This window comes from Podarcis gaigeae (assembly GCF_964106915.1).
Source record: "Podarcis gaigeae genome assembly, chromosome: 6".
Taxonomy (NCBI): domain Eukaryota; kingdom Metazoa; phylum Chordata; class Lepidosauria; order Squamata; family Lacertidae; genus Podarcis; species Podarcis gaigeae.
Window position 1 is genome coordinate 52,784,140 of NC_139682.1, and position 23,502 is coordinate 52,807,641.

At 43.3% G+C, this 23,502-nt stretch overlaps 1 protein-coding gene across 2 annotated transcripts in view; it reads left to right on the forward strand.

Annotated features, from left to right (window-relative positions):
• Positions 1–22: 22 nt before the first annotated feature.
• LOC310846215 (vitamin D3 hydroxylase-associated protein-like) overlaps positions 23–23,502 on the forward strand; it is a 25,726-nt gene continuing 2,246 nt past the window's right edge. For both annotated transcript variants that reach the window (XR_014565201.1, XM_083742410.1), the window contains exons 1-13: positions 23–760; positions 2,396–2,509; positions 4,641–4,781; positions 5,323–5,456; positions 6,969–7,175; positions 8,375–8,415; positions 9,809–9,933; positions 11,275–11,400; positions 12,709–12,806; positions 13,529–13,628; positions 20,665–20,708; positions 20,989–21,028; positions 22,011–22,119. Coding sequence is in view for 1 of the 2 variants with exons in the window: in XM_083742410.1 (XP_083598536.1) it covers positions 353–760; positions 2,396–2,509; positions 4,641–4,781; positions 5,323–5,456; positions 6,969–7,175; positions 8,375–8,415; positions 9,809–9,933; positions 11,275–11,400; positions 12,709–12,806; positions 13,529–13,628; positions 20,665–20,708; positions 20,989–21,028; positions 22,011–22,119 (1,687 nt within the window). In the remaining variant the exon portion in view is untranslated. The remainder of the gene's footprint in view (positions 761–2,395; positions 2,510–4,640; positions 4,782–5,322; positions 5,457–6,968; positions 7,176–8,374; positions 8,416–9,808; positions 9,934–11,274; positions 11,401–12,708; positions 12,807–13,528; positions 13,629–20,664; positions 20,709–20,988; positions 21,029–22,010; positions 22,120–23,502) is intronic.

The following is a 23,502-nucleotide window of genomic DNA, read 5'->3' on the forward strand; positions in this document are numbered from 1 at the left end:
GTTCTACAGTTCCTAAAACTGCAGCCAGCACCTCAGATATCATTTGGCAGATATAGATTTTCATCACATGTTGCCCTGGAAGTTAATTCCACTTTCTCACAATCTTATTTGATGAGTTGGGCTTGATGTCCTCTACTACCCTGCAATTGTCTCCCACAGGCTCACACACCCCTGGGAAGATGATAAGGTGGTTTTTTTTATAAAATAAAAACAAACAAACCCTAGAATATGGAAAGGAACAGGTGGATCTTGTACTGCTAAGATTAAGAGCTCAGAAGAATGTTGGAATGTTTGGGAGGATTCACTGACGATTGGCAAATGACGTGGAGTTTCTGTCAATCAGTGCCTGGCTATGCTAGTGAGACACTTTCATAAACTTTCTTCAGTCATAGATGCACAAGCTTCTGTTTCCCAGTGGCTTGGAATTGATAGCTCCTGGGTGGGATTAAAATTCACCACCACCTCCTTCCCTTCCTTGCCGTCTTTGCTATTAGGAACTCACAGCTCTAGCAGCTCCCACTGGTTGAGAGCTGTGAGCAGATTTCCTACTATGGCTCTAGATAAAGTGAAGTCTCTCTTGCCTGATGAAAAGGTGGATGTCCGCATTGTCTCAGCTGTGCTCTGTGGTTCAGCCACTGCAATCTTGGTGATAAAATGGGTGAATCAGAGGCGGGTGCAGAAGAAACTTGAAGAGGCCAAGGGCAAGCGAGAGCTTGGCTTTCAACGTATGGAGAAAGCAGCAAGACAGTTTAAACAACAGGTGAATATATTTTAGAGGTTTCCTATCATTTGGATAAAGGTTTTTTCCCCTTTGTATCAAAATTTCAGTGGGTCTCTTCTGGTACTCTCTGCAGAGATGCTGTTGATTGATGAGGTTTGCAAAAGTGCTAATAGCATGAAAGATGGCAATTATTTCTAGGTAGTCTTACAGTGATGACAATATACTTTCCCAATATGTGTATGTTGAATTTAACATGATTGCTCTTCCCCTGAAAGCTTTGCTTTCCTATAAATCTAGTAGGATGGTGCAGTCCATGCTTTCTCTGTTTCCTTCAGCTAAGCTTATTATGGGAGCCCCCCCCCCCCCCGATTTATGCACCCTATCTAACTTTAGGAACTTGTTGCAACTGAGGCAAATCTTGTGTCATGGAAAAGAGGGTATAAAGTTGCTTTCCCTTTTTCCTCTTGCTGCATTTCAACTGGCAGCCTGAATGCAGCTGTCCCTGGCTGCGTTATTAGCAGACTGTTAACAAATCACCTGTCATTAAAGAAAAGATACTTGAGCCTAAGGATTGCTTGGCAATTGCTGGTGCCTGTCAAGGTCATTGCTGCACTTTCATGCTAGGGCCTGGTATGTCTCTGGATAGAAGGAGCAACTCCTTCCCACTTGTCTCTCATTATGCACAGGGGTGGGTGAAGAGAGCCATCTTCCCAGAGAGAACTTTGGCCATATCTATACAGCACTTTATTCCATCTTCACAATGGTTCCTTACCTGTTCATTTTCATATTGTATGGGATCTTTCCTGCGATGTAAAAGCTATGCGTGGAAATCTAGTGGAATCTACTGGAGGTCCTCTTGCAACCTCATTAACTCAGAAAACAGTGGGAGTTGCATTGTCAAAACTTGGGGCAGTATACCAGCATACAGTTATTTCCTGTCATTTCTAATTTAGTGTGCCATGGTGGTATATTGAACAAAAAGCCACAGTTTCATAACACAACAAGGCATCACAGTGTAAAATGAATGCTATAAATTGCATCACAACCAGTAAATCTAACACAATAATCCTCAATGGACTTACAATGTCCATTGTTAGCTTTAACTCTTCCTACTTGCACTTTGTGGAAATACAGCCCAGAACTCTCTTTGGATGCAGAGGGCATCTGTTACCATATATTTACCTCTTTGGAGAAACTATTCCAACCTACAAGCTCTGCTTGTGATACAGAACTGTTTCAAAACTCTTGGTGACCACAGTGCAGAGGAGAAGAAGTGCGTAATTGGTTGAAATCAATATTTTTAAGTCAATATTTCAAATTCAAAATTTTCTTGTTCAGTTCTATCATCTTTTTAATGATATCTTAGCTGTCAGATACAGTCACATATAACATATCTCTGTGACTTGCCATGCAAAGCAGGGTGGAGATCAAGTTAGCTGCTAAAGCCTGGGGTCAGTACCCATTCCTGGTCATCAGTGAGCTGTTATTTTGCTACTAATTAGATATATAGTCATTGAGCACCCATGTGCTGCTGCTGCTGACAGGCCAATCTGTAGCCTGCTTTGCATGTCTGAAAGTGCAATGTGTCCACAATGCTGTGTAGCAATGCTGGTCTAGCAAGTGAGTGCACATGACATAGCAGTTTGCCAGCAATGTGTTTGCTCCCTGCTGCAGAACCCAGGAGTGAAAGCTGCTCCAATCCTAGCTCTTCCCCTTGTGGAACTGTCTGCAAAGTTGAAAGATGGCTCATTGTCTCCAGAAAGTGTTCTCTACACCTACATGGAAAAGGTAAGACTGCCTATGGGTAAATCACAGCTGGAGGCACAGGTCAATTCTTTGTCCAGGCAGCTGTTTACCAGCTCCATCTGGTACGCAGGCTGAGACTCTACCTGCCTGCAGACTGTCTCACCAGAGTGGTGCATGTCCTGGTTATCTCCTGCTTGAACTATTACAATGCACTCTACATGGGGCTACCTTTAAAGGTGACTCGGAAACGACAACTAATCCAGAAGACTCGTGAATGGGAGTGGCCACCAAGACCATATAACACCAGTCTTGAAAGACCTACATTGGCTCCCAGTATGTTTCCGAGCACAATTCAAAGTGTTGGTGCTGACCTTTAAAGCCCTAAACGGCCTCGGTCCAGTATACCTGAAGGAGTGTCTCCACCCCCATCGTTCTGCCCGGATGCTGAGGTCCAGCGCCGAGGGCCTTCTGGCAGTTCCCTCATTGCGAGAAGCAAAGCTACAGGATACCAGGCAGAGGGCCTTCTCGGTAGTGGCGCCCACCCTGTGGAACGCCCTTCCAGCAGATGTCAAAGCGATAAACAACTACCTGACATTCAGAGGACATCTTAAGGCAGCCCTGTTCAGGGAAGTTTTTAACGTGTGATATTTTACTGTATTTTTGGTTTCTATGGAAGCCGCCCAGAGTGGCTGGGGAGGCCCAGCCAGATGGGAGGGCTATAAATAATAAAATTATTACTACTACTACTACTACTACTACTACTACTACTACTACTGGAGTGAGGCAGGATACACACTGTACAAACTCAAAAGTGACACACTACAAATGAGTTGTGTCTTTCAGCATAATGTCTCTTGTGCTCATTTTAAGGCACTGATGTGCAATATGCTAGCTGAAATACAGCTGTTCTTCAAAATGTGCACAGTTTTGTGGTGCAATTCTCCAGCCAAACTATGCTCCATCCAAAATGCACATGGTGGGGTAATATTGTGCAAAAAAGTGCATATATTAGTGGGGAGAGAAAACACAAAAATACATTATAGCAGGGGAAATGGCTCTGCAAATATGTGCCTATTAGGCAAAACTGCATACAAATATATGAATATTAGGAAAAATTCACACTGAGGAGGATGGGTTTTTTTAAAACTGCAAACTGATGTGAACTTCAGATTGGAAAAATGAGCTAGCGAGAGAAACTAAAACTGACAAATTCACCCATCCCTACTTACACATTACTAGTCTAATACATTTGAATTAAGGTGATTTAGTGCACAGAATAATTTTGAATTTTAATTAAAAAAAATTAAAAGTCTTCACCATTTTTGCTCTTTAGACCAAATAAACAAGACACTATTCCCTTATCCCAAAGTTCTTGTATCCTCTACACACACACACACACACACACACAGCCAAGCTAATTCGAATCCAGCTCCAAGAAAAGTCAAATTTTGCAACCTGCACTATTTGTGCTAACAGCGCATCTAGGCCTGTCACAGTTACAGGTTTAATGGGAGAGTTTACTATCTTCCTCCCCACCCCCACCCTACATCTAGGGCATGTAATGGACTCAGGCCTTTCATATACCACATGATCTGCGTAGTTATTTTCAGCCGTGATAGATTTATTATGGTCCCTAGCAGCTAAGCTACAAGGGATTTCCATTTTTGGAGCGACTTGGATTTCAGGCTTCTAGGGAGGAGAGCAGGGGCTTTGCTAAGTGGATCGAGTGAATGCGGCGCCTGCTTGGCAGCTGGAAGATGCCAGCTGCAGAAGTGTATGCAATCTTGTGTGGTGCTGAGAATAGGCAGCAGATCCGCCCTCAAATAGAGTGGTTTGTTTGGGTGTTTCTTTATACATTGCTTTTCGACACCTGGTGACCCCAAAGTGGTTTCTGTAATAACAGCTGAAGCCAACCAGATCCTAATAGGACCAGCATATATCCAGTTTCGACATAGTGAACTGATAGGTGAACCCTATGCTACAAACGGAAGTTGGAACACACCCTTTTGCTGCAGTTTTCTACTAGCATGCTTGTCTTGCATAATGATCACAGATAAAACACTGCATTTGCAAGGTGGAAAAGAGACCTTCACAACGTGAACAGTCAAGAAGAGAGCATATTGTCACAAATTTGCCTTCTTCTCCCCCTGTTTTGTTTCTTGCTCACGCAAAGGCCTTGGAGGTAACCCGGCAAATCAACTGTGTGACCAACTTCCTTCCAGAGTGTGAGGAACAGCTCCGGGAGACCAAAAAAAAGGAGAAAGGATTGCTTTATGGAGTCCCAGTCAGTATTAAGGAAGATGTGGCCTGCAAGGTACTTTCTGCCATGATCCATGAATAATTGCAATGAGGGTAAGATGAGGAGGGCTCTGCAACAGAGGAAGCTTGTTAATTAAAAGCCAAGAGGAATATGTATATTTTTATATTTCTATTTGTTTATATAATATGATTAAATCAGCCATGTGGGTCACCAGCTGGGGGGCGGGTGCCCCTTTGCTTTGCTCAACTACAGTGGAACTGCTCCTCTCCCATAAGCATCACAAATTTTACCTTTAGTTATGGGCATCTGCATGGAGGGAAAGTCAAAGGAGAGGGCACGCTAATTTCTCAAGCTATTTGTGTTATATTTAAAGCTCTACAAATGCTTCTTAGACTAACCTAATTCCCTCTAAATATAAGCATGAATTCACTCTTAAGTGAAATTTGATGATATTACCTAATGACTGGAGGGACTGTGGTTGTTTTCTTTAAAATAAATGTCACCTCTACTTTCTCGTCTAATGTTTTGGGTGGTGTTTTTGGGATATGGCCACAGATGTAAGGATAAGTATCTCACTTTATTTCTCTAATTCCAGGGGTACCCCAATACACTTGGCTTGGTGAAATATCTAGACCATCCTGAGCAGGAGGACTCTGTGATAGTCAAAGTTTTAAAGAAACAAGGGGCAATTCCATTTGTAAAGACCAACCTTTCACAGGCCATAGTGAAGTACGTGTGTGTTTATTTCATTTGTTTAATTCTTCAAGGCAGCAGCTGGGCCTTAGCAGTCCAGGTAAATAATGACAGTTTTGGTGGCTCTACAGCAACTGAAAACACAGAAAATAAAGAGGTCGACCTTTTCCTATCACTTTATCCAGTGGCGTAGCGTGGGGGGTGCAGGGGGGCCCCGGCCGCACCGGGCGCAACATCTGGGGGGGCGCTCGCTCGCACTCGCAGCTCTCTGCCCCCTGCTAAAATCCACGGGTTAGGGGGCGCAAATTACTAGCCTTGCCCCAGGTGCTGACAGCCCACGCTACGCCACTGACTTTATCCCCATGCCAGGAAATGATGCACCCGGTAGATCACAGCTAGGTGCCATACAGACACAGTTTGACTCTCACTCAACAGGAAGAAATCCAAGTCAGGCTTCATGATAGAGTTGGGAGACCTGAGGAGCTACAGATGGTTCTGGACTCCCATCAACCCCAGCCAGCATGGCCAGTGGTCAAGGGATTATGGGAGTTTCAACTGAACAACAACTGGTGGGCCACAGGTTACCATCCCTGCTTTTTAGGGTTGTTTTTCTAGGCAGAAAGGAGAGAAGTTTGAAGAACTACGGTGTGTTTGTGAAGATCGATTTCCAAGTGTCATCTCAGTACATGGTTTACTGCTTTCATAACAAAGAACTGGTTGAGGCCCCCGAATCCAAGAAACCCAAAGCATGCTGGGCTGCTTCTTCAAGCCAATCTTTCTAGATGCTAGAATTGAGCAGATAAGAACAGACTGTACAAAGCACCTCTTCATTCCAACACTTACATAAGAATGCAACTCAGCATTTTGGCTAATCTACTTTATTTACATATAAACACACATGAAACACTGCAACATGGCTCCCTCTCTCTCTAGCATCAGACAGAAAAGAGAAAGAACAAAGGACAATAGTCCCACTTCACGGAACACAGTAACACAAACATCCTGTCTCTGTCACTTCCCACTCTGCGGAGTCAAAACATATATTGTCATGTGAAAGACAACAATCCTATGACTGCAATCACGGAGCAGGAATTCTAACATATTGATGATAGCTGTATTCAAAGTGATAGCTATTGTAAGATGATAGCTATTCAGAGTGAAAGGCCCAGTTTTTAATGGAATTGGTACGTGATTATTAAGGGACAACCTTTACCAAGGAAAGCAGTCTTTGCAACCTGATTCCACCATTCAGATATATAGGATAAACATACATTCAACAACAGAATCCTCCAAGGACAGGACCACAAGTGCAGTACAACAGAGCTAAAATGCTGGAAGACAGACAAAAGTATTCCATTAAACACTGGGCCTTTCACTTTGAATAGCTATCGTCTCACAGGAGAAAGTGGTACCCAGTCACTAGAGGATTTTGATAATAGTTTTGCTCTCAGAAATACCCTTGCTGCAGTACTTAACAACTGTAAGGATTGCTTGTGTACTCTTCCTTACTGGAGCATTAACTTACTAGCCCTTTTCCATCCCATTCAGCATTGACTGTGGCAATACACTCTTTGGACAAACCTTGAATCCTTTCAACCACAAGAAAACCTCCGGAGGTTCTAGCGGAGGGGAAGCTGCACTCATTGGAGGTGGCGGCTCCATTCTTGGGATTGGGACCGATGTGGCTGCAAGTATCCGAGTGCCATGTGGCTTCTGTGGGATCTGTGGAATAAAACCCACCGGCTATAGGCTGAGGTAGGTCTCACAGGTTTGGAACCATCCATCCATAAATCATGTACAATCAACCAAGTGAAGAGCAGCAGAATTGCAGTTTAAAAGCAGACATTCTTGATACAGGTCTTGATACAGAGAGCCCTGGGAAACTCGTTCTCTGGGTGACAAACATTACATAATCCCTGTTAGTTAACGTGATCTGGCAATTGCCAAGGCCCACCTGGCATTCAGGGTCTCCTTAAGAACAGCACCAGTTCTTCATTCTATGTGGAGTGGGGGCATATAGAAGTCCCATTGTGCAGGCCAAAATTATTGTACTAATTGGACAACTTCTCACTCAATGAACCCCTGTGTTTTGGCATTTATTTTTTTTAAAAGCAGATTCTGAGGCTATGCCCTGTGGAGTCTTGGCTCACATTGAAGTCACATTGGTTTTATTTTTAATATATATTTTGTGTTTTTATGTTGTAAACTGCCCTGTGACCTGTGGGTATAGGGTGATATACAAATTAAATAAGTAAATAAATAACACCAAAAAGAGGTTGCAGTAAAGGGCTCCTCTTTGTCTAAGCAAACTTGGGTTATTGGCAAGTAACATTTGTTTTTTATGAGATGTAGTCAACTAAACTTTCAGAGTATTTGAGGCATGAGGATACGCCAGTTTTCCAGGAAACGTGACTATATCTGTGAAAGAGGGGTGGGTGTGGGGGAAGGGAACTGCATTAGTAGCATAATTCCTGACTTCCGGACTAAAAAAAAGTGGGCAGTGCCACAGAAAGTATTAAACACAGGGAAGATCCAGAGCCTGTTTTCACTTAAAGCTCAAATCTCTCTGCAAATTTTTGTTAGTTCTGGTCTAAATTCTAAGAAGGGAAGTGAAATTGTTTGAATCCACAGTGTATGCAAGCTGCATAGTTAAAATATCAGGTTCTACTTCAGTGAGGGGTGGACATCAGATTCTGCCCTCCTCTGTGTAGTTTTACAGAGGCTCGGAAGTTAATTAGGGATAATGAAATGTGCCTGTAACATTTCCCTATCAAATATTTTTAAAAGGAAGGTACTTTGCACAGAATTTCCAATGGCTTTCCAATGGCTTTCAGCTATTAGGAACATCCTTTGACGCATGTCACTTGCATTTCATGGCTTGGGTCTCTTTGGCTCTTTCTGTCATTTGGCTTTTCTCCATCATTAATTTACTTTTCCCGTTTGCTCTTGTGCAGCGTCAAAGGTGCTAGCACTCCTGTAGCTGGAATGAACTCAGGTGAGCAAGTCTATTGCTGATAAAATATAAGCGAGAGTTGAAAGTCTTACTTAGCTCATGGGAGAATTTAAACAAGCACAAGCCCTTTGATGGAGACTGCGGTTTTCCGATAAGCAATAAACTTTCAGAGTTTGGGCTCATTTAAAAACAAACAAATGCAAATGTCATTCTTTGAGAAGGCCCAGGTGTTAATGGTAATTTCTGATTTGTTTAACGAAGATCAGATGTATCTTAACTGTTTTTGCTGGCTATATGTAAGGAAAAAATGGTGCGCATTTCTTTTGCAACCTGAAAATTCATTTAATTTTGTAAGATTCTGTGACAGTAAAAAAAATTAAGTCAAATGATCATTGTGCCTGAGCTTACATCATAGGAGCCATTTCCTAGGGGCCAAGAGGTCTTTGCCCCTCCAATAAAATATTTGAGGTTGCTAACCCCCCCCCCCAAAGCGGATGGGCATTGCCATTCAAAGGGTGTGCGTGCACCATGTCGTGTGACTGATTATGCAGGATGAGGCTTACCTGCCCCCCAAATATTTTATTCAGGTTGGCACCTCTGGCTTACATAAATACTCTATGCAAATGTATGTAGATCTTAGGCCTTGTGGGATCTACTTAATTTATTTTTACTAGAACCCTGAGATCCACAGAACCAGGTGCAACAGATATTCTGAGCTCTGCAATTTGTTTTGAAATCCAGAATGTGTGGTCTTTGCACATAAAAATCCTCTCCCCATCCCCAACACTCTTCGGTGCAGTAGTATCAAGGGGAAGTCATTATATTGTTGCTGTTTAAACAATTGGGGGGGGGGGGTTCAGATCTACTTCAAATCACCAGAAATCAACCTTCTGACAATAGCTGCACACAAATACAGTCCCTGATAGGACTTATAGTCCAAAAGCTGTGGAAGTTATAAGGTTGCAGATGGCTGTGCTAAGCCATGGTTTCACAGCATGTCTGAAATGGGTGCAAAAATTGCAACTCAATTCTTTTTAACGTTCATACTGCAGAATTCGTGGTTGCACATTTAAAACTTACTTTCTTCTTTTGGTTACCTGACTGCTCAGTTTTCATGTGGTGAAATGAATCTGTGAACGCATTGTCACCCAGTGAGATCTTTAGTTACCACCATATCCTAGAAAAGCATATTTGTAGATACATTTCAGAATAATTGGCAGTTTTTGTGGATGGGATGACTGGGTGATCATCATGTGAAAACTGATGAGCCTGGGGAGAAAGTAATTCCAGAGTCCTTTTTCCTCCTCAGAAATGGCCCTTTGGCATTGTTGTGCACGTAGAAACCCTAATAACTGGAAGGCAACTGCATGGAAATCAAGCTACTAGCACTCCTATCTTGTTCCCCATGTTCAGAAGTCTTCCTCTTTTGTTCCAGTCATCTCCGTGACAGGCCCAATGGCAAGAGATGTGGACAGTCTGGTTCTGTGCATGAGGGCCCTCCTGTGTGACGAACTATTTCGCCTGGATTCATCTGTGCCCCCAATTCCCTTTAATGAGGAGGTAATGGAAGTGTGTTCAACAGCACACTGAAGTAGTTGATTCACCATAGGCTTTTAATGCATAATGAAATTTCCTTTTTAGTGGGGGAATCTCAATTTTTGTCAATGCTGAAATATCAGTGCATGCATGCTAGGTGTCACTATGGGGATTTTACACTCTATAGCAGCAGTGAGTGGAGCTGTCAGCCAGGGAAGAAGGAAAGGTCTAAAGGGTAAGGCCAAAATGGAGGCCCAGGGTGAAGCTTGTTTGAAATCTGAGGTCTGAAACCCTTTCACAACGAAAGAAGGAAAAACTTGAGCTTGGTCTAGGTGTCAGGAGGGAGAAATCTGAAGTCAGATCTGACATCTAGGTAAGAGAAATTAAAGGCTCAGGAGAACCATGAGTCAGTTTGTTATCTCTCTAACAACAACACGAAACTTCTGACTCCACCTGCAGAGCACTAAGTCTAGTGCCACCTAGTGACTCAAATACATACTGATATTATCCACAAAGAGGAGCTGAATAAATGATACCTATTGCATGGCTACATGAATAGTTTAAGACAGGAGCAGGACTCTCTCTTCTTCAGGTATCAGCTGAGGTTTCTGGTTCTTCAGAATGTGGCCCTGAATTTTCAGGTTGCTTCATGAAATATTATTATTTGTACCCCATCCATCTTCGGACGGCTTCCAACAAAATATAAAAACATAGTAAGACCTACACGAAACATAAAAAACTTCCCAATACAGGGCTGCTGTTAGACGTCTTCTGAATGTTGTTTATCTCCTTGACATCTAATGGGAGAGCGTTCCATAGAGTGAGTGTCACTACCAGAAAGGCCCTCTGCCTGGTTCCCTGTAACTTCAGTTCTTGCAGTGAGGGAACGTCCAGAAGGCACTTGGAGCTGGATCTGTGTCCGGGCTGAATGATGGGGGTGGAGATGCTCCTTCAGGTATACTGGGCCGAGGCTGTTTAGGGCATTAAAGGTCAGCACCTAAGGGGAACAAGGTGAATACTCCATCCCTTACAGTCCCTGAATTGATGTGATCTGAATTGATTGATGTTGACACTGTGTCAACAACTATTCAGTTAACAAGATGGCTGGGCTCAACAAATCAGACAGTGGGAAAGAGCATTCTAAAACCAAAGCAGAGTCAAAATGCCACACCTCATATGATAGCAGTACCCAGGGAAGGGCCTATGATGGAGATTTTAGCACACAGATACATGGGGAGATGAGCAGTCCATCAGGTATCCTGATTCCTAGCTTTTACCCTCACCTGAGCTGTGAAAAGCCATGTCACCTTCTTCTCATTGCTCTGGTGACGAGCACTATGTGATTACTCTGGTTGCTCTCTGCAGATTTACTCTAGCTCCCAGCCACTCAGGATTGGCTACTATGATGGAGATGGTTATTTCCAGCCCTCTCCCAGCATGAGGAGAGCTGTGCTGGAAACTCGACAGTTGCTACAGGAGGCAGGACACACGGTAAGCTCTGGGCCCATGGAGAGCTTTTTCTTACATTGCCTGAACTTTAATTTATATTGAGTTTGTTTGCTGCATTTTCATTGCTTTAATTTTATTGGGTTTTGTAATACATGTAACAAATCAATAATAATAAGAGATGGCTACTTATGCAGAAACAATGCACACTGCCAGCGAGAACATTGATTCTTGATTTTTGTAAATGATGCAGTGTAATGTGCTATTTGTTAATTAAGAAAAAAAGAAATAGCAAGTGGAAGATGTGGGGAGCAAAGGAGAAAGAAACTTGACGAAAAGTTGCTATGGGAAGGAAGCAGAAGGGGATAATAAAAGTAAGGTATTTTCTTCATGATTTTCTAGAGCCATGCTGGTCTACTGGCATTGTTTTTTAGAAGATGCCTGTCACCACTGAAAATGTACTCATTGGATTGCTGCACATAACATACACCTGACTTTTGAGTATACACACCCTAGGTTGTATTCATCTTTCTTTCACAGAGTATATCTATTGGATTTAGTAGGCCCAAGTCATACCCTTCAACATTTCTCCGATGAAAATAGGGATGTCCCATTCCATAATGATAATTTTTACTATTTCTATCCCACGCATCTTACTGGGTTGCCCCAGCACTCTGAGCAGCTTCCAGGATATATAAAAACATAACAAAATATTAAACATTTTTTTTAAAAAAACCTTCCCTATACACAGGATTGCCTTCAGGCGGCTCAGGGGTCAGATAGCTCCACCCCCCCCCAACATTTCTCCAATGGAATTCAGGACATTCTAAGGAAAAGAAGGACTTTCCGGGATCAAATCAGAAACCGGGACAGCATCTCTAAATCAGGGATGTCCCTGGAAAATAGGGACACTTGGAGGGTCTGCGAAGTTAGTAATGGTCATTAATTCTAATTAGTCTGAGTAAAATTTAGTTGAATACCGCCCTATGTCTGCATACCAGTTACCAACTACTGCCTGAAACTTACATCTCCAGTTTTCTGACATTAGAAATTTTGCAGCTTCCAGAGTTCTGCTAAGTTGACATTTTCTGGTACTTATTCAAGCTTGTGGCTGCACCTGTACCTATAGACTGGGCTGCAGTCTAGACAATTCTAGACAAAAGTAAAAGTAAATAGAGGCCTGTGGAGATTAGACAATAACATTCTCCGCCAAGAATGTATATCCAGGCAATATATAGGTCCTCCTTTCCTTTTACTGATTGCAAGGAATCACACGTATAAAGGCAGAATAACTGCATATATTTATTATATATTTTTGTTGCCTTTAAATATTTACCTTGTTTTTCTGCTCAGCTTATACCTTTCACGCCTCCTCGAATTGATTTTTTGGTGGATGAGCTCTTCACCAAAGGCCTCTATGCAGATGGATGTTCAACATTACTGGAAAAGTTGTAAGTAGATACCAAGATGTATAGACACATATGTAGTGTATGTATGTGTTTACGGGAGGACATCTAAAGTTATATCAAAAACTTTCTGAAGAAGAGATATTAAGGCTCTTTAGTGGGAAACGATTAGGAACAAAAGAGGCATATTATTATTATTATTATTAATAATTTAACAATAACAACAACAAAAGAGGCTTATAATAATTATTTCAGATTGATTTGAAAAATCTGGTGTAACATAGTAATTATAACATTCAAATATTATAGAAGAGGAAATAATGGCCAAAACACATTTCTGGAATGGCTTTTAGAACAGCAGACACTTTTTATTATGTTCTGGAATAACAAATGCCAATAGAATATGTATGCATAAAATATATTTTTTAATTGTAGTATTATTATGTATACAAGTATTGTGCAGATAACAATGACAATAGGTTGTGGAACTGAATTATAGTGTGTTTAATAAAACTGATAAACGGGGGGGAGAGACTTAAATTAAATTATGCTCTTTGCTGAATTACTGAAAATTCCATTTCCTTCAGGAGTTGATTATGTGCCCCTCAGTCATGCTTTAAGTTTCAGATTCTGCATTTGTCTATCAGGGATTTTAACTGCAAGGATAGTAGCTGTAGCATAGGCATGTCATTGCAACAGGTAAATAGCATTTACAGACATTATTGTACAGCATAGAACCTGCTTTCTTCCTCTTTTTACTTTCCCAGTGATGGAGAGTTTGTGGATTCCACTTGGACAAACCAGATAAATTGTTACCGGTTGCCAAATTTACTGAAAAGGATCCTGGCTCTCATTTTAATGCCGTTGGTGAGTCTCCAACTTGTGAAACAGACACACAGACTTTCTCCATTTATACCTTTGTGTATGCCAACAATAAGGGACGCGGGTAGCACTGTGATCTAAACCACTGAGCCATTTGGGCTTGCCGATCAGAAGGTCAGCAGTTCAAATCCCCGCTACGGGGTGAGCTCCCGTTGTTCAGTCCCAGCTCTTGCCAACCTAGCAGTTTGAAAGCATGCCAGTGCAAGTAGATAAATACCGTATTTTTCGCCCTATAGGACGCACCGTCCCATAGGAAGCACCTAATTTTTTGGGGGGGAAATAAAGGGGAAAAAATTATCCCCCCCCCAGCTGTGGGGGAAGCCCGAGCTTTTAAAAGCGCACCTACTGTAGTTTTTAGAGGAGAAAAGGATATCTGCCCGAGGCACGGGGCGCACTGCTTCAGCGCGCCCCGTGCTCCGGGCAGCAGGCTGCTATCCGCCTGAACCTCAGGACAGCAGTAGAGAAAATACAGATAGGGGTCATGGCGGCGGCTCACCTTCGCACCCCCTCAAGAACCCCCAATTTGTCCTGTGCCTCCTAAATGGCTGCCCTGAGCTGATCCCTAAAAAACCCACCCCACTCGCACTCAGCCCAAAGCCAAGGCTTTGTATTACCCGTCCCCCCAAAAACCCAATTCAAAACACCCTACATATAACCCCCCCCCAAACCGTGCCTCTGATCTCTCATTTCCCCCCAAACCCCCTTGCCCCAAAAAGAGGGTTCAGACCCCCCTCCTCATCTGGAGGCAGCACCTTCCTTCCTCCACCCCCTCTATTTAGATCTCTAAACTTACCTACCTCCCCCCTCTGCCAGAAGATAAAAAAATGCCCCTTTCCAGTAGGAGGAGGAGCAAGATGTGCTCCCCACCCCCAAAGACCCCCTCCCCTAATCAAGCCCCCTCCGGCCCTGTCCTTCCCCCTCCCCTTGGGGATTATCTCATCCCTCCTTCGCCTCCTTCCCCGATGCAGCTCTGAGGGGGGGGGAGTCCGAGGGAGGGGGGAGGAGGTGGAAAAGGGGGGGGGAAAGAAGAAGGAAACGGGGGAGGGAGAAGGGGAGGCAGCGCCTGCGTAGGAGGCCGGGCTCCGCGCTGTGCCACAGCAGCAGCAGCAACAGCAGCAGCCGCCTTCCCGCTCGCCTTCCCTCCTCGCCCTGTCAGCGCCAGTCCCAGGTGCCGCCTCCTCCATCTCTGGCGCCCCAGAGGCTTTGCCCGCCCCCACTGCCTTCCCCTCAGGCCCGCCGTGCACGGGACAGCAGCCGCCTCAGCCTCCTCCTTCTCCCGTCCTCCTTGTGGCGTCGGCATCTTCCCCTCAGGCAACAACATGGAGGTGGGAAGGAGAGCGGGCGCCTCGCGCCAGGCGGGGGGGGGGCGGTTTGAACTGCGTGCGCCCGCCCGACCCGTTTCTCCCTCCCTCCCTGCCGGAACGGTAAACAACAGGGCGTGGCATGCAGGCAACTCTCCGCAAGCTGCGGGAGCCCAGCGCGGGCTCCCACGGCTTGCGGAGATCTGTGCAAAGCCTGGAGAGTGAGAGGGGTCGGTGCGCACCGACCCCTCTCGCTCTCCAGGCTTCAGCGTAAGCCTGCATTCGCCCCATAGGACGCACACACATTTCCCCTTCATTTTTGGAGGGGGAAAAGTGTGTCCTATGGGGCAAAAAATATGGTAGGTACCGCTCCGGCTGGAAGGTAAACAGTGTTTCCATGTGCTGCTCTGGTTTCGCCAAAAGCGGCTTAGTCATGCTGGCCACATGACCTGGAAAAACTGTCTGCGGACAAACATTGGCTTCCTCGGCCAGTAAAGTGAGATGAGCGCTGCAACTCCAGAGTCGTTTGCGATTGGACTTAACTGTCAGGAGTCCTTTCCCTTTCCCTTTTTATTCCAACAATATTGCTTTTCATTTATATGTCTCCCACGTACCTTTCCATATTGGTGCCAAGGTTATCTTGCTACAGGGGCTTTCCTGGTGCCCCAAACCACTCCAAGTTAAATCTGTCCCTGTGTGGTGTTCACCTCCTCTTTTGCGGTCCGGGGTCATCATCATTCCCCATAGATTAATGGAGATTAACAGTAGAATCAGTAGCAGCTGGTGGAGTGCAGCTTCCCAACATTGCACATTGCTGCAGCTTCCCATGAAGGAGAGGTACAGGGAGATCAGTGTGGTGCAGCTTGTGGTGGCAGGAGCATCAGATTATCCGTGCTGCTTCACCCTGATGAGTTCTCTACATCTCCCTCTCTGAGTAATGATGCACAGTGTTGGGAAGCTGGAAGAGTAATACCCACACTGTTCCACCAGTTTCTGCTGAACAGGATTCTCAGCCAACTTTTGCAGGAAAAGTTGAGGGAAATCCTTCACCTCTAGGAGGTCGTAAGGCAGAAGTAGGGAGTGCAGCTTTGGGATTGCTGGCAACACTCTTGTGTGTTTTATTTTCTCTTGGTAATGCGATCATGTAAAACCTCAGATGCTGCCAGATAGCTAGAGGGAGGCTGATAGACCCTCTGTGAGCTGAATATTTGGAGGCTAGCTTTACAACTAGGCCTGGTGTGGGAGCTGAGAGCCTAAGCTAGGAGTACAGCAAAGAAGCCATTGGCTGCCACAAGACTAGGTGCTCTACTTGGCAAAGATCTTCATGCTCAAGGTTTGATTTAGTCCAGAGAAGGGAAGTGAGCCTAGGTTCATGAGCAGACAGTAAATCATAAGAAATTGAAAAGTACAGAGATGGGGGCAGGGATTGCAAGAGATGACAAGCCACGGGACTAGAGATGCAGTCATATACTGTACATGTTTACCTGGGACTAAGTCACAGAATCATGAATTGTAGAGTTGGAAGAGACTATGAGGGTCATGTAGTCCAACCCTCTGCAATGCACGAATCTTTTACCCAACATGGGGCTTGAACCAACAATCTTGAGATTAAGAGTCTTATACTCTACCAACTGAGCTATCCCATTCCAATTGAACTCAGTGGGCTTACTTCTAAGTTGACTTGCCAAGGATTGTACTACAGGTAGGATGGAAAGGAGAGACTGCTGGGCAAGGATTTTCAAGATCCAGGGCAGAAAATGCTTCTGTTTTAATATTTTGGCCTATATTCCAAAAATGCCTATGATGAATCTTGATTGCCAGGGAGTAAATCTGCAAGGTTGCTCTAGCATTCTTGGAAATATGCTGAAGCCTTTGTTATGCATCTGAAAATGAGATTGCTTACAGGTTCCTTAATGGCACAGGAAGCTTATGACTCCCTATTTGCATTGATTGCTATTGTTATATTTAAATCAGAACGTGGCTCTGGATCTTTAGAGCAAGCCATGTTCCATTTCCTTCCAAGCTGAATCGTAATGCAAACTAGTATATTTGATTGTTTCCCTCATACAATGTCTCAGAAATGACTGTTTCGTTTAGAGCTCGGTCGCCTCAGTCAATCTTGTTAACTGAAATCAAGTTCTAGCTGCCTTCCTTATAAAGCGGAATAACCAAGGTGGAAAATCATAATCTAAGAATAATGACTTTGATGCAGCCAGTCTCAGGTTTTCATATGCTGCTTTCTGATGAGCCCATCCTCTGCAAAACGATCAGGTTTGAAAGCAACGTGGAGAAAATAGAATTGCCAGAAATCTCTCCCTCCCCCCCCCCCCCGTGCAATAACTTTTTTCTTCCCATATGCCACAATACATTCTTTTTATCATGACTATCCACTCAAAAAATCTCTTGATAGTCCAAAGAAACAAGATAGACACAAACTCCAGCTATAGTTGTGAACTTTCAAGTCCCACTGATTTCATTAAGTGAATTAAGCATGAGTGTTACCCTCTTCTTTTGAAACTAGTGCAACTAGCTTTGCCTGGGTTGAGCACAGTTGCTTTTAAGAGGCTGTTTGTGAATTGCACAGACATGAATTTACCAAGTTGTCTCTATCAGTTTCAGCTTTTATCCACAAAGTGTGGGTCAAAATGATAGGGAGGGTATGAAAGAAGGGCCATTCTGATTTTGCGGCATGCATAAAAGCCAACATGATTGATAACTGAATATTATGTAAATATTGATGATGAGAGCACAGAGATGGGAGAGTAATTTGATTCAGTTTGCATTTAAAAGTGCTCTTTCCCAAGCAATATGTGAACACAGTCAACTTCTGAAATCCGCACTTATCTGAACTTTGCAATCCAGTTCTTCAGCCAAGTCACCTGTATGAACATGCATATACTAAAGTGTGCGTAGAAATGCAAATATTAATAAAAATAGATGAAAAATGCATTATATTAGTGGGAAATGACTTGCAGAAATGTGCATATTAGGCAAAAATACATCGAAAGATGCATGCATTAGGTGAAATTCCCACAAATTTTCTGATGAATTTTCATGAGGACCTTAAAAAAATTCAGAAAATGATTGGGAGATGTGAAGAACTAAAGAAGGAGAAACTGAGAGAAACTGAAATTGACAGATTTACCAACCAGCCCCTCACTGCACCTGAGAGCAACAGGCCAGCTTAGGGGGTGCAGAATAGGCTACATGGCCTAATCAGCTCAGTTCTCCAGCACTGCAGCTCACTCCCTGCTTTGCCTGATTGCTACCTGCTCAGACAAATGCTGCAATGTCTTTGTGGCATCAGTGTGCATCACATGAGTAGACCAGTGCTTGGGCACGTGTGAGGCCTGCCGGGATGAATAGCCTGGGCTGGCTTCCTGGTTCTGGCCTGTTCAGTCAGACCCTCTCCTAATGGCATTGTCTGTGATCCATTAGGGCAGCGGTTCTCAAACTGTGGGTCCCCAGATGTTTTTGGACTACAACTCCCATCATCCCTGAGCTCTGGCCTTGCTAGCTAGGAGTGATGGGAGTTGTAGTTCAACAACATCTGGGGACCCACAGGTTGAGAAAGGCTGCATTAGGGGAAGGTGACAAGGTCAGACAGCTCAGGCTCATCCCAGCAACAAGCAAGCATCACTACTGGCAGAGCCCTAGCTCAGAAGCTGGGGCTGGCAGGGACTGAAGGGAAACAGCTGGAGGAGCCACTGCTGCCCTCCAGCATCTGTTGCCTGAAGTGGTCTTCTCACTCTGCCTAAAAAGAAATAAAGCAAAAAGCAAAAAGCTAAAGGACCCCTGGACAGTTAAGCCCAGTCAAAGGCAACTATGGGGTGCAGTGCTCATCTCGCTTCAGGCTGGGGGAGCCAGTGTTTGTCCACAGACAGCTTTCCGGGTCATGTGGCCAGCATGACTAAACTGCTTCTGGCGCAATGTAACACTGTGACGGAAGCCAGAGTGCATGGAAGCGCTGTTTACATTCCAGCCACAGTGGTACCTATTTACCGTATTTTTCGCTCTATAAGACGCACCAGACCACAAGACGCACCTAGTTTTTGGAGGAGGAAAACAAGAAAAAAATATTCTGAATTCCAGAAGCCAGAACAGCAAGAGGGATCGCTACGCAGTGAAAGCAGCAATCCCTCTTGCTGTTCTGGCTTCTGGGATAGCTGCGCAGCCTGCGTTCGCTCCATAAGACGCCCACACATTTCCCCTTACTTTTTAGGAGGGGGAAAGTGAGTCTTATAGAGCAAAAAATACGGTATCTACTTGTACCCCATCCTGGGGATTCAAACCGCCAGCCTTCTGATCGGCAAGCCCAAGAGGCTCAGTGGTTTAGACCACAGCTCCACCCGCATAACAAAGACTGCCTAATGGGAAGGCTGGTTCTGTAAAAAGCATGGCTGCCTGAGAGCTGGTCGGATCACAAGAAACCCTTAGCCTTTACTTGACCTTAACTTCTTCATCATGTTAAGCACAGTGGGAGCAGATGCATTTTGGGTAGGTGGGGTACATGTGACAAATTTCAGCCAACTGTGAGGGGAGAAAAATGTTGTGTAACTTGAATACATAACAACAAGATGATAAGTTGCAAAACAGCTTTGCAAACAGTGCAATTTTGCAATGCCAGTAAATTTTAATCTATATCAGGCAACTTTTAAAAAGTAGTAGATGCTAAGGTTATAAGCACTTACCAGAGTAAACTAAAAGTAGTAAAAATATTACAATTGTTCTTACTAATAAAAAAATTACAAGTGTTACTTTTTATTCCTATATCTTGCCCTTCCTCCTGAAGGAGGCAAGGGTGGCTGAAAACAACTATACAGATAAAATCAGTAGAAACAATGATGTTGTTATGTGAAGTTTGTCTGGAAGGGACCTGGGCTTATATCTGGAGGGATGTGATCACAGTTGAATTTGGGTGAATGTACTTAAAGTAATTCTGAAAGTCTCCCTTTTTACAAAGTACCTCCACAAAACTGCTTTTCCACCTCCCCTCAAAAAACCAGTTGGGGAACTTGCACAAAAGCTTTTTAAAGATGTTAGTGATAGTAGAAATATTGTGAGTGTGAATTAACACCCCTTGGGAGCTCATGATTTGTGTGCACTGACAAATCCTGTGGATCATTAGTTTTTAGTTGAATAATGAAATAAGACAGAAAGTCCATCAGTTTCTTTAGTAGCATGCTCCAATGAATAATTTACGAAGAGGATTTACCTCTCATCGAAACCCCATCAGCTGTAATTTGCAACTTATCACTTGGGCACTTTTCTAAAAGCTGCTCTGAAGATAGCATCCAGATGGATATATGTGGGACTATATGTATAGGTTTACTATTCCTTCCTTTCTTATATTTATGCCACACTCTTCAGTCATTCTTGGGTCCCACAGGAGTTAACAGTTTGCACACAGGAACAAATGAGATACATTGGTGTGTGCATGGTAGTCTATTCTGGGCCCTGGCAATTGGTGACATAGTTCCAGGTACATCCCTGGGCACACATAGCAGTGAAGCGTAAATTTGTTCTTGGGACTTTTTGTCTCAAACCTGCTTTTAATCAGACACATAGGAGAATTCAGTCATTGATATATTTTTGAATTTAGCTATGACTTTTGATCAAAGCATGCTGGATTCCTAACAAGAAAAGGTGGCAATAATAATAATAATAATAATAATAATAATAATAATAATAATAATAATAATGTGTATTCCCTCTCCCAGTTCCCACGAATCTCTCGACATCTGAATGCCCTTATTGGAGTAGGGTAAGTTAATTTTAATACGATTTTAAAATGGATTCATTGTGAAGTACTAAATATAATCATGATGGGAATTTTGTGTGGAATACCAATGTTGTTAAAACTTCACAACCACTGTTGTGAATAATGATATTTCCATCATTGTGAATGTACTGTGTGACTGCATCTGTGATGAAAAGTGACTATATGGCCAAAATGGGCAGTTTTAGTTAATTTTCTTTGAGGATTTTTTTTCTCTTGTTACTGTCATGAATTCTAATCTGCATGCCTTCTGCAAATTTCCTAGGTCAGTGAAAAACTTCTGGAAGAACAACGTTGACCGGATGGTAATTTTGTTTTCTTGTTAAAAGATGAAGAAAAGTGCGCAAGTGCTCAGATTTTCTCTGCCTCCAATCACTGCTCATCAGAGAGAAACCTGTTCAGAAAGGGCAGTTTCTTGGGAAAGTGTGCATACAGTCTCCCTATTGGGTAGTTTTTGTGCCTTTTATCACTGAGAGCAAGATATGCAAATAATAGTTACCTCACAATCCTATATGGTTTGATTCTAGAGACTGATGTTAATTGAAAGCTAATATGGTCCCTAGAACTCCAGCTACAGCACCATCAATGATGCTGACCTATGCTAATACTGTATTCCACAGTTCTGGTCTATGTTAACATAGAACCGATGGAGCTATGGTGTGCTGTTATGTACACAAGCAGATAGTTTAAAGTGACCAGAGAGGGTTGGGCCAAATGATGAAGTAAAGAGCATTTTTGACAGAGGTCGAGCTGATGATAAAGTACTAATGGGTGAGCAGGAGCCATGAGAGAATGAGGAAAAATAGGACTCATGCTGAGGGTATGGAGATCAGCAGTAGCATGTCTATCATCTCCCAACTCTTCTGCATTTGGAGTGTCTCAGTCTTCTCCTGATTCGTTTGTAGTAGTGGTAGTAGTAGTAGTAGTAGTATGGTTATTTAACTTTTTGACATTAGATAGGTAGGCATTCCACAGATGTAACAACCAAGAAGGCCTTCTGCCTGGTTCCCTGTATTTTCACTTCTTGCAATGAGGGAATCACCAGAAGGTACTTGGAGCTGGACCTCAGTGTCTGGGCTGAACAATGTGGGTGGAGACACCCCTTCAGGTATAGCACACTTCAGCCTTTTCTCCACAGCTAAAATGACTAGAACACTGTAGAGCTTCTTAGGTTTTGTGCTGATCAGCAACAAGTAAGGATATAAATGCATTTCTGTTAATCAGTTCACACTGATGGTGGCATTTTGTACATAATAGCCACTGTCTTCTCTTTGTATTTCTCCCCAGGCTTACCGTGATGAATTCATTGCAGAATGGAGGAAGTTGAAGCTGGATGTTGTGCTTTGTCCAGCTTTGGGACCAGCTTTTAATTTGGGATATGCTGGCAAGCTATTTGGTATCAAATAATACATCTTATCTGATTTTCCAGTATACATGCTCTTATACTGATCCTGTTCCCTTGGCTTGTTGCATACTGTGGATTAAATTATGTGGCTTTCTCTGAGCTGACCTGTAGAGCATCCTGCTCTGAGCAAAGGAGGAATAGATGATGACCATCTTTCTCTCCCAGCCTTATGATCCAAATATTTATAAAAGTTTGTGGAGAGAGGGTATATGGGCCCATCTAGCCACATTGTGCCCTCCTTGATATCTACCATATTTCCTGGGAGATGATCCCAACTTGGCAGGAGATGGATGTTAGAACATCCATCCACTAATACGTAACTGTCTCCTGCTCAGTAGTAATCAAGCAAAAGGAAGAAATTATTTATTAATCCATTTAGCTCTGGTTCCTTCAAGGGGCATAATGAATTTGAAAAGTGGTGAGAAAGATTTGTAGAGCAGGGCTGTGAAGCAGGAACACACTACTACAGAACATGTCCCATTATTATTATCACCACCATCTATTGTATTTATAATCTACCTTTCAACCTGAAGGATACCAATATGGCAACATTGTAGATTCACCTACATTGTATCATGCCATACCAGTTGGGATGGACTCCTTAACCAACTAAGGTATAGCTAAGGCATTAGTCTAGCTCCACCCAGGACATAATATACTGTGAATCTGTAAGGTACTGCTAGCAGAACTGTAGCTGGGTTGCATTGTAGTCTTACAACCCATCCCTTCTTCCAACACTATTGTGAGTAGATGGGATTTTTTGACTGATGCATTAATTCCTTGATTATTCAATATTTATCTTGCATGAAATTGTACTTATACTTTGGTACTTTTCCTTCAACCGGTGCCAGTGAGAAAAATATTATCACTATTATTTTATAATTGGAATCAAAAGGTGTATTGAGTGAGTGGAAAGGAACTTCTGCCTGTGCAAGGCAGCCCCCTTGAATTGTGGCAACCCCCCCCCCCCATTTTCTTAGCTGGCCCCTACAGTACCTGGTCGCACACCATTCCAGATGGAGCTGCTTTGAGGAGACCACAGGGAAACTAGTGGTGAAAGAATCCATATTAATCTTGTTTCCTGAGTGGAGTTCTGCTCACTCTTCTCTGGACCCAGTATTATTAATCCCACAAAACAAAATTAAGTGAATTAAGTCTCATCGCCTTTTAAAAACTTCAAGGCAAGAAGATTGCAACAGATTTCAGCTTGACCAGATCTCTTGTGGTTGCTTGTACAGTTAGGAAGAATGTGCCTGCAGGCAAATGCCATATTTTCTTAGAAGTGATAAGAAAGCACCCTCAATCGTATTCTATTTTTTTCCCCAAGGCTTCAGGCTTTAATCAAGTTAATTATTCAGGTTCTCAACATGCTTG